Source organism: Hyla sarda (assembly GCF_029499605.1).
Source record: "Hyla sarda isolate aHylSar1 chromosome 1 unlocalized genomic scaffold, aHylSar1.hap1 SUPER_1_unloc_9, whole genome shotgun sequence".
Lineage (NCBI taxonomy): Eukaryota > Metazoa > Chordata > Amphibia > Anura > Hylidae > Hyla > Hyla sarda.
Genome location: NW_026607595.1, coordinates 460,198 through 480,478, shown reverse-complemented (window position 1 = coordinate 480,478; position 20,281 = coordinate 460,198). Strand labels below are relative to the sequence as shown.

At 45.3% G+C, this 20,281-nt stretch overlaps 1 protein-coding gene and 1 pseudogene across 1 annotated transcript; both read right to left on the bottom strand.

The window, feature by feature from the left end:
* The window catches only part of LOC130298313 (zinc finger protein 850-like), a 422,064-nt pseudogene that overhangs the window by 150,845 nt on the left and 250,938 nt on the right, over positions 1-20,281 (bottom strand).
* LOC130298311 (DNA damage-regulated autophagy modulator protein 1-like) lies at positions 10,461-11,457 on the bottom strand. Its single transcript, XM_056551245.1, has 2 exons — positions 11,286-11,457; positions 10,461-11,199 (listed from the first exon to the last, which is right to left on the bottom strand). The coding sequence occupies exons 1-2, from the start codon at positions 11,408-11,410 to the stop codon at positions 10,599-10,601; spliced, it is 726 nt and encodes a 241-aa protein (XP_056407220.1). The 5' UTR covers positions 11,411-11,457; the 3' UTR covers positions 10,461-10,598.

The following is a 20,281-nucleotide window of genomic DNA, read 5'->3' as shown; positions in this document are numbered from 1 at the left end:
CAGGAATAGCAGCAAAGTGAAGGAGAAAAATCTAAATCTTCATTTTTTACACATTTTCTTGTAGACCCAATTTTTGAATTTTTACAAGGGGTAAAAGGAGAGAAATCACCCTAAAATTTGTAACCCAATTTCTCTCGAGTAAGGAAATACCTCATATGCGTATGTAAAGTGTTCGGCGGGCGCAGTAGAGGGCTCAGAAGGGAAGGAGCGACAATGGGATTTTGGAGAGTGAGTTTTTCTGAAAGGGTTTTTGGGGGGCATGTCCCATTTAGGAAGCCCTTATGGTGCCAGAACAGGGGACCCCCCCCCCACATGTGACCCCATTTTGGAAACAATACCCCTCATAGAATTTAATAAGGGGTGCAGTGAGCATTTACACCCCATTGGCGTTTGACAGATATTTGAAACAGTGAACTGTGCAAATCAAAAATTTTATTTTTCATTTTCACAGACCACTGTTCCAAAAATCTGTCATACACCAGTGGGGTGTAAATGCTCACTGTACCCCTTATTACATTCCGTGAGGGGTGTAGTTTCCAAAATGGGGTCACATATGGATATTTATTGTTTTGCGTTTGTCAGAACTGCTGTAACAATCAGCCACCCCTGTGCAAATCGCCTCAAATGTACATGGCGCACTCTCCCTTCTGGGCCTTGCTGTGCGCCCCCAGAGCACTTTGCGCCCACATATGGGGTATCTCCGTACTCGGGAGAAATTGCATTACAAATTTAGAGGGTCTTTTTTCCCTTTTACCTCTTGTGAAAATGAAAAGTATAGGGCAACACCAGCATGTCAGTGTAAATAATTTATTTTTTTACTCTAACATGCTGGTGTAGACCCCAACTTCACCTTTTCATAAGGGGTTAAAGAAGAAAAAGCCCCCCAAAATTTGTAAGGCAATTTCTCCCGAGTACGGCGATACCCCATATGTGTCCCAAAACTGTTGCCCTGAAATACGACAGGGCTCCAAAGTGAGAGAGCGCCATGCGCATTTGAGGCCTGAATTAGGGATTTGCATAGGGGTGGACATAGGGGTATTCTATGCCAATGATTCCCAAACAGGGTGCCTCCAGCTGTTGCAAAACTCCCAGCATGCCTGGACAGTCAATGGCTGTCCGGCAATACTGGGAGTTATTATTTTGCAACAGCTGGAGGCTCCGTTTTGGAAACAGTAGCGTACCAGACGTTTTTCATTTTTTTGGGGAGGGGGGGCTGTGTAGGGGTATGTGTATATGTAGTGTTTTTTACTTTTTATTTTAGGTTAGTGTCAGTGTAGTGTAGTGTTTTTAGGGTACAGTCACATGGGCAGAGGTTCACAGCAAGTTTGCCGCTGGAAGTTTGAGCTGCAGCGCAAAATTTGCTCCATCTCAAACTTGCAGCACTCACTGTAAACCTCCGCCCATGTGAGTGTACCCTGTACATTCACATTGGGGGGAGGGGGCAAACATCCAGCTGTTGCAAACTCTGAGCATGCCCTTTGGCTGTCCGTGCATGCTGGGAGTTGTAGTTTTGCAACAGCTGGAGGAACACTGGTTTGGAAACACTAAGTTAAGTAATAAACTTTCAAGTGTTTTGCAACCAAACTTAGTGTTTCAAAACCAGTGTGCCTCCAGCTGTTGCAAAACTACAACTCCCAGCATGCATGGTCTGTCAGTGCATGCTGGGAGTTATAGTTTTGCAACAATTGCAACAGCTGGAGGCACTGAGGTAGGAAACGGACAATGTTTCCCAACTAGTGTGCCTCCAGTTGTTGCAAAACTACAACTCCCAGCATGCCCAGACTGCCCAGGCATGCTGGAAGTTGTAGTTCGGCAATATCTGAAGGATCAGATGTTGCCGAACTACAACTTCCAGTATGCTTGGGCAGTCTGGGCATGCTGGGAGTTGTAGTTTTGCAACATCTGGAGGTCCACAGTTTGGAGACCACTGTATAATGGTCTCCAATCTGTGCTCTTCCAGATGTTAGAGAACTACAACTCCCAGCATGCCTGGACAGACTGAGCATGCTGAGATTTGTAGTTTTGCAACATCTGGAAGAGCACAGATTGGAGACCATTATACAGTGGTCTCCAAACTGAGGACCTCCAGATGTTACAAAACTACAACTCCCAGCATGCCCAGAAACCCAAAGGCTGTCTGGGCATGCTGGGAGTTGCAGTTTTGAAACTCCCAGTTTTGAAACTCACCTCCGGGACGCAGCGCCGCCGGGACCGCATGGAGGACGCCGCTCGCGCCGGGACCGCTCGGGACACTGCTCGGACGGGTAAGTGACGCCGGGGGACAGGTCAGGGACACTTAGCAGAGCGGTGTGTGTCCCGCTCCCCGTGATCGGGACTCACACACCGCGCTGCTAAGTATTCTGATAGCGAAACGCTGCTATCAGCTAGTCAGATTTGACCAACTGATAGCAGCGATCGCTGGGGGTGGGGGGGGGTGGGGGATGAAACCCCCCGTGGTCGCATGGTAAGATGGCTGGCTATCAGTGATAGCCACCATCTTTCCGGGCGCTGCGGGATGCCGCGAGTAGCGGCAAAAATGTTCATGACGTACCTGTATGTCATGGGTCGGGAACACCTTGCCACCCATGACGTACAGGTATGTTGTAGGTCGGGAAGGGGTTAATTGCCTCCAAAATGACGTTCCTCTGATGTATTTTTTTTCGGTCTTTATGTACCTTAGGTAGAAAATAAAAATAAGGTACATTTAGGTTGGGGTTAAATATATATCATGTTTTTCCCTCTTAACTCCTTGGGGACGGAGCCCATTATAACCCTAAGGACGGGAGCATTTTTTGCAATTCTGATCACTGTCACTTTAAGTATTAATAACTCTGGGATGTTTTTACTTTTCATTCTGATTCTGACATTGTTTTTTCGTGACATATTCTACTTCATGTTAGTGGTAAATTTTTGTCGATACTTGCATCATTTCTTGGTGAAAAATTCCAAAATTCGATGAAAAAATTGAAGATTTTGCAGTTTTCTAACTTTGAAGCTCTCTGCTTGTAAGGAAATCAGACATTCCAGATAAATTATATATTGATTTACAAATACAATATGTCTACTATATATTTGCATCATAAAGTTGACATGTTTTTACTTTTGGAAAACATCAGAGGGCTTCAAAGTTCTGCAGCAATTTTCCAATTTTTCACAAACTTTTCAAAATCGGAATTTTTCAGGGACCAGTTCAGTTTTGAAGTGGATTTGAAGGGCCTTCATATTAGAAATACCCCATAAATGACCCCATTATAAAAACTGCACCCCTCAAAGTATTCAAAATGACATTCAGTAAGTGTGTTAACTCTTTGGGTGTTTCACAGGAATAGCAGCAAAGTGAAGGAGGAAATTCAAAATCTCAACATTTTTACACTTGCATGTTCTTGTAGACCCAGTTTTTGAATTTTTACAAGGGGTAATAGGAGAAAGAGCCCCCCAAAATTTGTAGCCCAATTTCTCTCGAGTAAGGAAATACCTCATATGTGTATGTTAAACCCCACTGGCACTTGACAGATCTTTGGAACAGTGGGCTGTACAAATGAAAAATTTTCATTTTTCATTTTCACAGACCACTGCTCAAAAAATCTATCAGACACCTGTGAGGTGTAAATGCTCACTGCACCTCTTATTAGGGGTGTAGTTTCCAAAATGGGGTCACATGTAGGGGGGGGGGGGGTCACTGTTCCGGCACCATGGAGGCCTAAACTCACATGACCTTCAATTTCAGCCAGATTCTCTCTCCAAAAGCCCAATGGCGCTCCTTCTCTTCTGAGCCCTGTAGTTCACCCGCAGAGCACTTTACATCCACATGTGGGGTATTTTCTGACTCAGAAGAAATGGGGTTACAAATTTTGTGGGGCTTTTTCTCCTATTACCCCTTGGGAAAATGATAACATTGGGGTAACATCTGCATTTTAGTAAAAAAAATTTTTATTTTTTTTTATTTTCACCTCCAATTTGTCAAACACTTGTGGGATGTTAAGGCTCACTATACCCCTTGTTACTTTACGTGAGGGGTGTAGTTTTCAAAATGGGGTCACATGTGGGTGTTTTTTTTATGTTTATGTCAGAACTGCTGTGACTTTAGGCCTCAAATGTATATGGTACACTCTCCCTTCTGAGCCATGTTATGCGCCTGCAGAGCACTTTGCGTCAAAATATACAATTTTTTTTCCTTTTACCTCTTGTGAAAATTAAAAGTATGGGGCAACACCAGCATGTTAGTGTAAAATATGTAATTTGTTTACACCAACATGCTGGTGTAGACCCCAAATTTACCTTTCCCTAAGGGGTAAAAGAAGAGAAAAAAAATTGTAACCCATAACTGTTCCCTTGAAATATGAGAGGGCTCCAAAGTGAAAGAGCACCTTGCGCATTTGAGGCCTAAATTAGGGATTTGCATCCACCACCAAATTGCCCTACGGCAGTGCTTCCCAAATTGGGTGTCTCCAGCTGTTGTAAAACTCCCAGCGTGTCAGGACAGTCAATGGCTATGCCGATGTTCTGGCCCCTGTATCACCCGTCATTACGCACAGAGCAAGTTTGCTGACAGCAGGGTGCTGCAACCGAGATCACGGGGGTCCTTTGGAGAGGGGATAAGATGTCTAGGTGCGTAGTACCCCTTTAACCCCTTAAGGACGCAGGACGTAAATGTATGTCCTGGTGAGGTGGTACTTAACGCACCAGGACGTACATTTACGTCCTGTGCATAACCGCGGGCATCGGAGCGATGCCCGTGTCATGCACGGCTGATCCCGGCTGCTGATCACAGCCAGGGACCCGCCGGCAATGGCCGACGCCCGCGATCTCGCGGGCGTCCGCCATTAACCCATCAGGTGCCGGGATCAATACAGATCCCGGCATCTGCGGCAGTGCGCGATTTGAATGAATGATTTTGATATGATTTTTAGAAGGCGAGGAGGAAAAAATGAAAACGTAAAAATTAAATTGTCTGAGTGCTTAAGGCCAAAATGGGCTGAGTCCTTAAGGGGTTAAGAGGGAAAAACATGATATATATTTAAAACCAACCCAAATGTACCTTATTTTTATTTTCTACCTAAGGTACATAAAGACCGGAAAAAAAAATCCCCTTGTTGTCCGATAGTTGCCTGATGTTTATCTGAATATATAGACCATCAGTTACAGAAATGTGCGGTGTCTTTACCAGCAAACCTCAGAGATAAAGGGCATTTATTAACCCTATTGAGAGATATCATACGGGAAGAGGACTATATGTGGGCAACACTAGATGTTTCTTCATTATATAGTAATATACCACATGACAGAGGAGTGGAAGCTGTGTCATCTTTTTTAGTGGAAGATCCCTTGATGCCCATACATCAGAGGAACTTCATTTTGGAGGCCATTAAAGGAGTAGTCCAGTGCTGAAAAACCCAAGGATAGGGGATAAGTTTCAGATTGCGAGGGGTCCGACCGCTGGGGGCCCCCGCGATCTCCTGTATGGGGCCCTGGCTCTCTGGCCAGATAGCGCTTGTTGACCACCAGACGAAGCGGCAGCTGACACGCCCCTTCAAAAAAAGCGCTATGGCAGAGCCAGAGATTGCCAAAGGCAGAGCTGCATCAGTCCCCCCAAAAATTTGAGTTCCTGGATTTAAATATCTATATTCCGGATGGCTGTTTGCATACTGCCACCTATTTTGAGAAGGTGGATGCAAACAGCTACCTCGACTTTAACAGTTGCCATTGGAAACAATGGAAGAAGAACATTCCATTCGGTCAAATGAAAAGAATCTGATGAATTTGATTCTGGTTTTCTAACCCGACCCGAATATAAGCCGAGGCCCCTAATTTCACCCCAAAAACCCAGGAAAAGTTATTGACCCGACTGTAAGCCTAGGGTGGGAAATACATCAACCCCCCATGTAATCATCCAGACCAGGGGCGGACACAGACAACAGAGGGCCCCTGTGCAAAGAATGTGCCTGGGCCCCCCCCCCCCCCCCAAAAAAAAAGTAATATGCCATAAAATTGCACTGCAACTCACATTAATTTGCATTAGATAGGCAGCAGTTCCCCCACATTAGGTAGCATAGATTCCCCACATTAGGTAGCATAGTTTCCCCACATTATGTAGCATATATTCCCCACATTAGGTAGCATTGCATAGTTTCCCCACATTAGGTAACGTAGCATAATTTCCCCACATTAGGTAGCGTAGCATATATTCCCCACATTAGGTAGCGCAGCATATATTCCCCACATTAGGTAGGGTAGCATAGATTCCCTACATTAGGTAGCGTAGCCCCACATTAGGTAGCGTAGCATAGCATATATTCCCCACATTAGGTAGCATGGCATAGATTCCCCACATTAGGTAGCGTAGCATATATTCCCCACATTAGGTAGTGTAGCAAAGATTCCCCACATTAGGTAGCATAGCATATATTCCCCACATTAGGTAGCATAGATTCCCCACATTAGGTAGCATAGCATATATTCCCCACATTAGGTAGCATAGATTCCCCACATTAGGTAGCATAGCATATATTCCCTACATTAGGTAGCATAGATTCCCCACATAAGGTAGCGTAGCATAACCCCAACAAACAAACACACACACACTCTCACTCACCCACACACTCTTACATGGCCTGCACTACTTACATTTGCCCATGGGGACTTCCTGGCAGAGGTGCGCGCTATAAGTGACATCATCGCACGCTCTGCGCTGGACGTCAGCGTCCAGGTGCTTGCGATGACGTCACTCACTACACGCACCTCAGCCAGGAAGTCCCCATGGGCAGATGTAAGTAGCAGTTTAGTGACTTGGCAAGACTGGTTTCCCTGTCATATGTGCACTGGCAGGGCTGCCATCAGAAATTTCGGGGCCCCTTACACAACTCAAGGCCTGAGACCCCCACCGATCACCTCGGTTGAAGTTGTTCTCCAGCTGTTGGAAAGCTAAAACTCCCATCATGTCTGGAGAGCCCAGGCAATGGGAGTTGTAGTTTTGTAACAGCTGAAGAGACACAGATTGGACACAGTTTTACCCATCATCACTGCAGAACTTACAAGTGACTACAGCTCTGATGGGACAGTCATAAGAACACACAATGATGTCAGTGACCTGAGTGACGTCTTCTTTTCTTCTTCATCTCGTCCAGAGACCAGGTCTTCCCCCAGCTCCATCTTCTCTGCAGAGTCTGACATGCAGACATCATTGGCTCCTCACTGTCAGCAGATCCTCATCCTCTGCATGAAGACAGTAATCATTATAACCTTGCCAGAAAGTGTAACCTAAATAAAATACTGCCCCACACTGTACCCTGAATATAATACTGCTATACACTGTACCCACTAAATATAATACTGCCACACACTGTACCCTGAATATAATCCTGCCACACACTGTACCCTGAATATAATACTGCCACACACTGTACCATGAATAGCATACTGCCATACGCTGTACCCACTAAATATAATACTGCTATTCACTGTACCCACTAAATATAATGCTGCCCCACACAGTACCCTAAATAAAATACTGTCACACACTGTACCCTAAATAAAATACTGCCCCACACTGTACCCTAAATATAATATTGCCAGACACTGTACCCTGAATACAATACTGCTGTACACTGTACCCACTAAATATAATACTGCTATACACTGTATCCACTAAATATAATCCTGCTACACACTGTAACCTGAATATAATACTGCCACACACTGTACTCCGAATATAATACTGCCACACATTGTACCCACTAAATATAATACTGCCACACACTGTACCCTGAATATAATACTGCTATACACTGTACACTGAATATAATAATACTATACACTGTACCCTGAATATAATACTGCTACACACTGTGCCCACTAAATATAATTCTGCCACACACCGTACCCTAAATATAATAATGCTATACACTGTAACCTGAGTATAATACTGCTATACACTGTACCCACTAAATATAATCCTGCCACACACTGTACCCTGAATATAATACTGCTATACACTGTACCCACTAAATATAATCCTGCCACACACTATACCCACTAAATATAATACCTCTTATCCTCTGTGTCCTCATCATTCCTCATCACCCCCATAACCCCTGCCAAACCTCTCCTCAACACTACTATAACCACCCCCGCACCTCTCCTCATCACTACTATAACCCCCCCGCACCTCTCCTCATCACTACTATAACCCCCCCCGGCACCTCTCCTCATCACTACTATAACCCCCCACACACCTCTCCTCATCACTACTATAACCCCCCCACACACCTCTCCTCATCACTACTATAACCCCCGCACCTCTCCTCATCACTATTATAATGCCCCCTGCATCTCTCACCACCCCCATAACACCCCCCTGCACCTCTCTTCACCCCATAACACCCCCCCTCTCATCACCCCCATAACACCCCCTGCATCTCTCATCACTCCCATAACACCCCCTGCATCTCTCCTCACCCCCATAAGCCCCCCTGCATCTCTCATCACCCCCATAACCCCCCTGCACCTCTCATCACCCCCATAACCTCCCCATGCACCTTTCATCCCCCCATAACACCCCCTGCACCTCTCATCCCCCCATAACACCCCCCTGCACCTCTCATTACCCCCATAACACCCCCCTGCACCTCTCATTACCCCCATAACCCCCTGCACCTCTCATCACCCCCATAACCTCCCCATGCACCTTTCATCCCCCCATAACACCCCCCTGCACCTCTCATCCCCCCATAACACCCCCTGCACCTCTCATTACCCCCATAACCCCCCCCTCTCATCACCCCTATAACACCCCAAGCACCAGTTCCCCTGCACCTCTCATCACCATTGTAGTCTGCAAACAACATAGCCCCCACCCATCCAACCCCCCCCCCCCCCCACACACACACACCCGTTCACTCACCCTGCCGGGGTTCGGTGCAGCTGCTGCTCCTGTCAGAGTGTCACTGCATGGGGAGGATCCGTCGGGAAGATGATAGACTGGAGATCGCGCTGGGACAGGTCAGGTGACAGGAGTAGACGTGCGTGCCTGCGCGGGGCACGTCGACTCCCATCAGCCCCTGGCCTGTCCGGCCCTGCCGTACTTCTTAAGGGGCCCGCGCCCTAGAAAGAGCGGGCCTAATAGTGATGCGGGCCCCCCCAGACTATGAGGCCCGGTCATAGTTCTGACAGGTTCCCAGCCAGGAGTCAGTGAGTGACAGTCGCAGTCACTCACTGACTAGCCGGAAAAAAAAAGTACAGGGACGTCCGGGCCTCCCTGAAGCTCCGGGCCCCATACAAGTGTATGGGTTTACCCCCTGATGGCGGCCCTGTGCACTGGGTCCGATGGTAGGACCGGCCCAGCGTGTGAGGGCGGGCCCCCTCACACGCTGGGCCCCTGTGCAGCTGAACCGGCTGCACAGGCGATATGTCCGCCCCTGATCCAGACCCCCGTCATCATCCCACCCCCTGCATCATCACCGCCTGTCAATCCCTTCATTAGTGGTCTTCAACCTGCGGACCTCCAGATGTTGCAAAACTACAACTCCCAGCATGCCTGGACAGCCATCGGCTGTCTGGGTATGCTGGGAGTTGTAGTTTTGAAACCTCTGGAGGTCCGCAGGTTGAAGACCACTGTGGCCTTCTTCATCATCCCCCTCCCCTTCATCATCACCCCCCCCCCCCCCTTTCATCATCACCGCCTGTCAATCCCTTCATCAGTGGTCTTCAACCGGCGGGCCCCCAGATGTTGCAAAACTACAACTCCCAGCATGCCCGGACAGCCATCAGCTGTCCGGGCATGCTGGGATTTGTAGTTTTGAAACCTCTGGAGGTCCGCAGGTAGAAGACCACTGCGGCCTTCGTCATCATCCAGACCCCCCCCCCCCTCACCTTTTTGTTTTGTACTCGCCTCCCCTCGGCAGGAAGTTAGGGTGAGCTGGTCCTAGTGACGTTGCCCTGACGACGATGCACAGGGACATTGTGCATGAACGTCCCTGTGCGTCGTCATCAAGGCAACGTCACTAGTCCGTGACCGGACCCGAAGCGTGGAAAAGAGGGCCCCCTGGTGAAAATGGACAGCCCGCAACGACTAACCCTCCCCACCGGATGGTCCCTGCACCATAGAGGGCCCGAACCAGCTAACCCTTCCTTCCCACCGAGGGGAGGTGAGTACAAAACAAAAGGAGGGGCTGGATGATGACGAAGGCTGCAGTGGTCTTCAACCTGCGGACCTCCAGAGGTTTCAAAACTACAACACTCAGCATGCCCGGGCATGCTGGGAGTTGTAGTTTTGCATCATCTGGAGGTCCGCCGGTTGAAGACCACTGAGAAGGGATTGACAGGCGGAGAGATCACTTGAGTATAAGCCGAGGGGGCATTTTCAGTACGAAAAATGGTGCTGAAAAACTCGGCTTATACTCGAGTATATACGGTAGGTATTACACGTCACACACCAATATTTTTCTTTTATGTTTTTTTATTTTTTTGTATAGGTAATATCACCAGCTCATATTATTTTTTTGTATAGGTAATATTACCAGCTCATATTATTTTTTTTATGGTTTTTCCGTGTCCTGTGCAGTATCTCTCCCAGAAGTCCACTTGATGGCCCCCGTGGTGGTCTACACCCCGAAGTCATCAATTCTTACTCTAAGAGAGAGTTTGCAGCTGTTCCTGGAGACGGTTAACATTAACCTCTGCATGGTGGAATAATAGGTCACGATGTTTATCAGGATCAGTAGAAGCATCACCCACTCGATGATTATGGTGGTGATTTCACGGATCTCGTCCCAGTCTTCATCATCATAGAATAATTCCTGTAATGTTTTATATCCAAAGTAGAAAATTGCGCAGGTAAAAGTCAGGCCACAGCAGGTGCATCTACTATGGTGGATGACTTTGTTTGCTCCTGGTAATTTATACATCTGGATGGACTGCCCAAGGTAGTATAAGGCTTCACATGTAATGGAAATTATCGTGCTGACAAAGTGTATCCTGGGATATTCTTCGGGGGACAATACATGCATGACAGCTGTGCCAAAACAGGAGGCCCACACAATGGCGAGCAGGATCCTCTGGATCAGGACCTGATGACCCCTGAACTCTTCAGTATGCATAACCATATACTTATAAATAAGAAAGGTTAGTACCAAAGTGCCAATGGATGTCCCTATGAAACCAATTCTCAATAATATGTTTTCGGGAAAGAAATTTCCCACGTCACTGTGAAGGAAAAGAAACCAATGTTATTGTGGATATTTCCTCACTCCCAACCCATGAAATAAGAATCTTGTGCTTGTTTATCTTACCTGATGTGCATCAGTGGCGAGGCGGCATGGCCGAGGACGACCGTCACGATGTAGCTGGTGGCAAGCCAGGCCGCACACCAAAACGCCAACAGAAGGGGGACGAACCCCAAACCTTTTAGCTCCATCTCAGTCAAGAAGAAGAAATAGAAGTTGCTAATCGCACTGTACAAATCTACAGAATGAAGGCTCGGGCGGCTGTCAGTGGAATGTCAGGACTCCAGCTGTCTATGACATCACATGTCTGATGTCACGATGACTGCTTGTTTCTTAGAGCTGCCATGATTTAGTATCTGCTATGGACAGAACCTGATGTTTCTACTATGGACCTTACAGACCCCAGAACCCAAGTAATTAGTGCAGGGGCTCCATTTTGATCATCTCATATTTCACATTATTTGAGTTCCAGGGCTCAGATACATTTGCACCCTGCAAAACCACAACTCCCAGCATGCCCAGACAGCAACTTTGCATAAGGAAATAGTCTAATTAAACTTTTCTTATATATAGACTCCCCGACATCTCCAAGGATAAGCATCTAAGGGTCTCGTTCGATCTTAATGTTATACCTTTTTTCAATAAGATCGATGATTCCAAAATGTATGAATATAGGAATAATTCCATATAAGATACAAAAAGTTAGCATCCTCCATTTCTGGAAAAGTTTCTGAGTTGCCCAAAGCAACCAATCAGATTGCTTCCTTCATTTTTCAGAGGTCTTTTCAAAAATGAAAGAAGCAATCTGATTGGTTGCTATGGGCAACTGCATAACTCTTCCTCTACACTGGTTTTGATGAATCTCCCCCATAGAGAGAGATTTATCAAAACCTGACCAGTGGAAAAGCTGCTGAGATGCCCATAGCAACCAATCAGATTGCTTCTTTTATTCTTGAAAAAGCCTATGAAAAATTAAAGAAGCGATCTGATTGGTTGCTATGGGCAACTCAGAAACTTTTCCTCTGGACAGGTTTTGGGTTTTGATAAATCTTCCTCTCTGGGGGAGATTCAGCAAAACCAGTGCAGAGGAAGAGTTGTGCTGTTGCCCATAGCAACCAATCAGATTGCTTCTTTCATTTTTGAAAAGGCCTCTGAAAAATGAAGGAAGCGATCTGATTGGTTGCTATGGGCAACTCAGAAACTTTTCCAGGAAAGTAAAGTTTAACCACAACCAGGGGCGGATCCAGAGTCTAGTCTCGGGAGGGGCACTATTAGAGAATTTTGTATTGGCGGACAGAAAATACGGTGTTTCTTAACCCCTTAAGGACGCAACCTTTTTTCACCTTAAGGACTGGGCCCTTTTTTGCAATTCTGTCCACCGTCACTTTACGAATTAATAACGCGAAAACACTTTTACTGAATATTCTGATTCTGAGATAGTTTTTTCGAGACATATTCTATTTTATTTTGGTGGTACATTTTCGCCGTTACTTGCATCCTTTTTTGGTGAAAAATCCCCAAATTTAATGAAAATTTTGACAATTTAGCATTTTTCTAACTTTGAAGCTCTCTACTTGTAAGGAAAATTGATATTCACAATAAATTTTATTTTTCTTCACAAGTACAATATGTTCACTTTATGTTGGCATCATAAAATGGACATATTTTTGCTTTTTTTTTAAAAATTAGAGGGTTTCAAAGTAGAGAAGCAATTTTCAAAAATTTCATGAAAATTGCTAAATCTGAAGGGACAGATGTTACAGAACTACAACTATTTAAAAAAAAAAAAAACGTATAGGGTTCCCCGTATTTTCATTCTCAACACAATACCAACCAAACAGCAACAGCCTGATGTTACCAGGGTGGGCGGGGACCATTGTTACTCACCCTCCCCAGCCTAAATAACGCCAGCCTGTTACCGCCTAGGCCCAGGAGCACCATTTTTGACGCTTCGGGCCTGTTGGTACCGGCTCTTCCCGGCACCCCTGTGGCGGTGGGTACCGGGGTAATAATTGGGGGTTAGCGCTAGCTGTTTTGGGGGCTAGCGCTAAGCCCTGGCTTAGTAATGGATTCAGTCAATAAGACCAGCTTCCACTACTAACCCTGAAAATTCATTAAAAAAAACACAACACATTGGAAAAATTATTTTATTTAAAAAAACACTCCCCCACAGCCCTCATTAACCATTTTATTAAAATAAAAAAATAATAATCCACCGTAATCCATCGAATCCGCAGTAATCCTCTGCATACACGGATCTGAAACGAGGAGAAAAAAAACACAAAAAAATGGTTATGACATTTTTGCCGCTGTCCGCTGGGGAGAGCACCCATGATACAATGTCTACCCAAACAGGGAGCCACCAATTGGTGCAAAACTACAACTACTAGCATGCCCAGACAGCCTCTGGCTGTCTGGGCATGCTGGGAGTTGTAGTTTAGCAACAGCTGGAGTCTCCCTGTCTGGGTAGACACTGCCAGAAGGGTCTGTTCACATTATACAAAATGGACAATGTGAACAGAGCTTCAGATTAACTAGCCTTGTTCCCTTCTGTAGCCCCGCCCCCTAATGACATCATCACTAGGGGCGGGGCTACATGGACCTGCCCGGTACTCGAGAGAAGTAAGCGGACTTCGTCTTCTGTATACACTATATACAGCTATCTATAGATAGCTGTATATAGTGTATACCGCCCAAAGGGTTAACCTACATTGTCCAGCAGTGTAAGTTCACTCTTCCCTTGCTGGGCTTGCGCATAGAGCACAGCTCAGCAAGGGGTTAAGTGAGCCAGCAATGTGTATACTGTATACACATTGCAGGCTCACTGTAAGTTCTTGCTGGGCAGTAGATATACCATGTATACCTACGGCTCAGCGTCAGCTGTTCTCCCGGCTCTGTAGCCATGAGAACAGCTGATCCCGACATTCACATCAGGACATTGCAGAAGGTGTCAGGAGGAGTGACATCCGCTGGGATCTGTCCCTTACTGCAGGTACTAATAGTCCCAACATGGAGCACACTCTGCTCCATGCTGGAAGCTGTAGTACCTGCATTAATAGACATATCGTAGCGAGACATATCACAGCTCTGCGGGAAATATGAATATGTGTATATATACGTGAGTGCAGGGGACCATAGAAGAGCTGCCACCCCATCTATACAATAAGATTGCAAGGGACCCCAGCGATCTGTCAATTAGTACAGGTAACTACTACTCCCAACATGGAAGAGTGTGTTCCATGCTGGGAGTAGTAGTACTACCTAAAAAATATTTAAGAAAAAAGTGAAAAACACGCACACACTACATTTTCATTATTGTCGGCTACATTTTTAGTGCTTTACCCGCTCACATAAATTGATCCCTGTTTAAAAATTTATAAACATTTCATAATAAAAAAAGATACATTTCGTTAGATACAATTTTTTCCATCAGTACTGTATCTTTTTTGTTATGATTTTTTTATGGTACCCTACAAAATTTTAATAAAAAAGGCATCTCCATAATTTTTTAGGATCGCTAAAGTCCAAAAAAAGAATAAAAAGATTTACCGAATGTACCCGAATACCGAATGTTTCCGAAAAAAATCAACCCCAAACACCCGAATACCGAATGTATCCGAAAAAAAAATCAGCCCCGAACACCCGAATACTGAATACTGAATGTATCCGAAGAATCAAAACCGAAAATATTGCCGAAGCGAAAAGTTTTTTCCAAAACGAAAAAACGAAACGAAACAAAACAAAAAATTTTGTAGTGCACAAGTCTAATGTGTGGCAGTGACTGGGACACAATGTCAATGACAGAAAGGTAATATATTATTAATATTAATGACAAGTAATATTCTTAACCCCTTAAGGACCCATGACGTATGCATACGTCATGGTCTTTTCCTGGTCTCCGCCGCTCACCCGGTGGAGATCGCAAGCGGATCCCTGCTGAAATCCTTCAGCAGGGATCCAGGGCAAACGCCGAGGGGGGCCATGTAGGCCCCCCATGTCGGTGATCGCCGCAAATCGCTAGGGAAATCGCCCCTGTGATCTGCGGCGATACCGGGCTGATCGGGTCTCTGGGACCCGACCGCCCGGTAATTTTGCATGATCCCGGCTGTCACAGAAGGCCAGGACCATGCTAAAGTATAGGAGCGAGGTGCCACCTCCTCCTATCCCCTGCGATTCTTCGGTTAGCTAACCGACCAATCGCACGGGGTGGGTGGGGGGCGGTTACTTCCTCCCGCCCTGCCCGGCCCCTGGAAGTCCGGAGAGGACAGGAGGAAGACCGGAGGACGCGACGGGGGAGTGCTGGGGCCCGGCCCCGTTACTTACCTCGTCCCTGAAGACCCGGATCCCGGCGATGAAGACGGCTGCGGCGACAGGTGAGTGGATCTTCAGCCGCGGTCGGGCCCTTTACAGCAATGCACGTCGCCATAAAGCCCTGTATACTACAACTCCCAGCATGCCCAGACAGTCCTTGGAGTTTTGCAACATCTGTAGGTCCGCAGTTTTGGGACCACTGTGCCCTTCCAGATGTTGCAAAACTACACATCCTCAGCATGCCCTTACTGTCCAGTCATGCTGGGAGTTGTAGTTCTGTAACATCTGGCCCTTCAGATGTTGCAGAATTACAACTCCCAGCATGCCTGGACAGTTTTGGCATACTGGGAGTTGTAGTTTTGCAACATCTGGAAGGGCACAGATTGGGAACCACTGTATAAGTAGTCTGCAAACTGTAGTCCTCCAGATGTTGCAAAACTACAACTCCAAGTATGCTGGGAGATGTAGTTCAGCAACATCTGGCTCTAAAGATGTCGCCGAACTACTACTTCCAGCATGCCTGAGAATGTTTGGAGTTGTGGTTTTGCAACAACTGGAGGCACACTGGTTGGGAAACATTGTCTGTTTCCTAACTCAGCGTTTCCCAACCCGTGTGCCTCCAGCTGTTGCAAAACTATAACTACCAGCATGCACTGATAGACTGTGCATGCTGGGAGATTCCCCCCCCCCCCCCCTGTGAATGTACAGGGTACATTCACATGGGCAGGGGCTTACAGTGAGTATCAGGCTGCAAGTTTGCGATGCAGCAAATTTTGTGCGGCAGCTCAAACTCGCAGCGGGAAACTCACTGTAATCCCCCGCCCATGTGACTGTACCCTAAAAACACTAGACTACACTAACACAAAATAAAATAAAAAGTAAAAAACACTACATATACACATACCCCTACACAGTCCCCCTCCCCAATAAAAATGAAAAACGTCTGGTACGCCACTGTTTTCAAAATGGAGCCTCCAGCTGTTGCAAAACAACAACTCCCAGTATTGCCGGACAGCCGTTGACTGTCCAAGCATGCTGGGAGTTTTGCAACAGCTGGAGGCACCCTGTTTTGGAATCACTGGCGTAGAATACCCCTATGTCCACCCCTATTAAATCCCTAATTCAGGCCTCAAATGCACATGGCGCTCTCACTGTGGAGCCCTGTCGTATTTCAAGGCAACAGTTTAGGGCCTAACAAATTTTGGGGGGCTTTTTCTACTTTCACCCCTTATGAAAAGGTGAAGTTGGGGTCTACATCATGCTACAGCATGTTAGTGTAAAAAAATAAAAAACATTTACAATAACATTCTGGTGTTGCCCTATACTTTTCATTTTGACAAGAGGTAAAAGGGAAAAAAGCCCCCCAAAATTTGAAATGCAATTTCTCCCGACTACGGAGATACCCCATATGTGGGCACAAAGTGCTCTGGGGGCGCACAACAAGGCCCAGAAGGGAGAGTGCACCATGTACATTTGAGGTGATTTGCACTGGGGTGGCTGATTGTTATAGAGGTTTTGACAAACGAAAAAAAAAAAAAAAAAAAAAAACACATGTGACCCCATTTCGGAAACTAGGGGTGCAGTGAGAATTGACACCCCACTGGTGTCTGACAGATCTTTGGAACAGTGGGCTGTGCACATTAAAAATTTTGTACAGCCCACTTTTCCAAAGATTTGACAGACACCAGTGGGGGGTAAATGCTCACTGTACCCCTTGTAATGTTCCTCAAGGGGTCTAGTTTCAAAAATGGTATGCCATGTGGGGGTTATTTTGCTGTCCTGGCAACATAGGGGCTTCCTAAATGCGACATGCCCCTCGAGCAAAATTTGCTCTCAAAAAGCCAAATATGACTCCTTCTCTTGAGCATTGTAGTTCGCCCGTAGTATGCTTAAGGTCAACTTATGGGGTACCTCCATACTCGGAAGAGATGGAGTTACAAATTTTGGGGGGTATTTTCTGCTATTAACTCTTGCAAAAATGTGAAATTTGGGGGGGAAACACACATTTTAGTGAAAAAAAAAAATTTTTTTTTACGTATGCAAAAGTCGTGAAACCCCTGTGGGGTATTAAGGCTCACTTTATTCCTTGTTACGTTCCTGAAGGGGTCTAGTTTCCAAAATGGTATGCCATGTGGGTATTTTTTGCTGTCCTGGCACCATAGGGGCTTCCTAAATGCGACATGCCCCCGAGCAAAATTTGCTCTCAAAAAGCCAAATATGACTCCTTCTCTTCTGAGCATTGTAGTTCGCCCATAGTGCACTTCAGGTCAACTTATGGGGTACCTCCATACTCAGAAGAGATGGGGTTACAAATTTTGGGGGGTATTTTCTGCTATTAACTCTTGCAAAAATGTGAAATTTGGGGGTAAACACACATTTTAGTGAAATTTTATTTTTCTTTTTTTACATGCAAAAGTCGTGAAACACCTGTGGGGTATTAAGGCTCACTTTATTCCTTGTTACGTTCCTCAAGGGGTCTAGTTTCCAAAATTGTATGCCATGTGTTTTTTTTTCCTGTTCTGGCACCATAGGGGCTTCCTAAATGCAACATATCCCCCAAAAACCATTTCAGAAAAACGTACTCTCCAAAATCCCCTTTTCGCTCCTTCGCTTCTGAGCCCTCTACTGCGCCCGCCGAACACTTTACATAGACATATGAGGTATGTGCTTACTCGAGAGAAATTGGGCTACAAATATAAGTATACATTTTCTCCTTTTACCCCTTGTAAAAATAAAAAAATTGTGAAAAAAAATAAAAAAATGAAGATTGTGAATTTTCTCCTTCACTTTGCTGCTATTCCTGTGAAACACCTAAAGGGTTAAAATGCTGACTGAATGTCATTTTGAATACTTTGAGGGGTGCAGTTATAATGGGATCATTTGTGGGGTATTTCTAAGATGAAGACCCTTCAAATCCACTTCAAACCTGAACTGGTCCCTGAAAAATTGTGATTTTGGAAATTTTGTGAAAAATTGGAAAATTGCGTCAGAACTTTGAAGCCTTCTGGTGTCTTCCAAAAGTAAAAACATGTAAATTTTATTATGCAAACATAAAGTGGACATATTGTATATGTGAATAAAAAAATTTTTTGGGAATATCCATTTTCCTTATAAGCAGAGAGCTTCAAAGTTAGAAAAATGCAAAATTTTCAAATTTTTCATCAAATTTGGGGATTTTTCACCAAGAAAGGATGCAAGTTACCCAAAAATTTTACCACTATGTTAAAGTAGAATATGTCACGAAAAAAATCTCGGAATCAGAATGATAACTAAAAGCATTCCAGAGTTATTAATGTTTAAAATGACAGTGGTCAGATGTGCAAAAAATGGCTGGGTCCTATGGTGTAAAATGGCTGGGTCCTTAAGGGGTTAATATTTGTCCAGCAAGAGACTATTGGAAAACCAGAGGGCTAAATGAGTAAAGAGAAACAACTAGTTGGAGAAAATACTGAGAATCTGAAGACTCCATTGACACGGCAGTCTGAGGAGCCTGTGAGGTAACGGGCGCGTAATGCTGAATAGTGGAGAGAGGGACAGAGATAGAATCTCGCGGGAACCGCCCAGTTTAGAAGCAAATTCCCATAGCAAACCTCTTCTAAACTGGGCGGTTACCGAGACACGTGTCATCAGAGATTACTTAGACAGAAAATAACAACCTAAACTTCAGAAGCTCATAAGTACTGAAAGGATTAAGATTTTTTAATAGAAGTAATTTACAAATCTGTTTAACTTTCTGGAGCCAGTTGATATTTTAAAAAAAAGTTTTTCCCTGGATAACCCCTTTAAGGGGTTAAGGAACACCTATACCTCTTATAACCTATGCCGTGTGCTGATTGGTGGATACCTTGCTGATTACCTACCTGCTATCACCTGCGTTCACCTGTGTTTTTTCTCTTCTTATTTCCGTTAACTCTTTTGCTGCTGTTTTTTCACTAAAAGAAAGATTTGGCACTATAATACTCGCCTCTTGCTTGTAATAAAATCCTGTATTAGTAGGTCTCTCCCATTGACTATGCGTGAAGCAAACATAATTCTGCTGTTAAAAATGGGAAAGAACCTTCTTTCAGCTGATTCATATAGACCCATCTCTCTATTAAATTCAGATGACAAAACTATTGCCAAGTTTTTGGCAATGAGATTGGCAAAGGTTTGTAACAAAATTATTGCTACTGACCAAACCGGCTTTGTACCGAGCCGAAATAGTCATGATAATTTGATTAAGCTGTCTGCTAATATTCATATGCCGGAGTAGGGGCTCCGATCCATCCTGTCGATAGATGCCATGAAGGCCTTCGACAGGGTAGATTGTAGCTACCTCAGGCCGGCGATGGAAAGGTTTGGGTGGCAGATTTTTGGAATGGGTCAGGGTCCTGTATGTTTTAGATCTTAATAAAAATATCAGATTTAAAAAAAAAGAGAAGTTTTCCAGGTCCTTATACGGCAAGGACTGAAGGTCAAGCCATCCAAGTGTCACCTGTTAAAGCCACAAGTGCACTATCTAGGACCTGTCGTAAGTGCCGATGGTGTCCAACCTGACCCCCAGAAAATAAGTGCTGTGAGGAACTGGCCTACACCCAAGACAGTACGAGACGTCATAAGTTTCCTGGGATTTGCAGGCTACTACCGACTTTTCATCCCTCACTTTGCACAAATTGCTGGCCCCTCGACTGCCTTACTGAGGGGTACTGCCAAGGAAAATTATAATGGGAGGCTCCCGACACAATGGGCTGAAGACCAAGAAACTGCCTTCC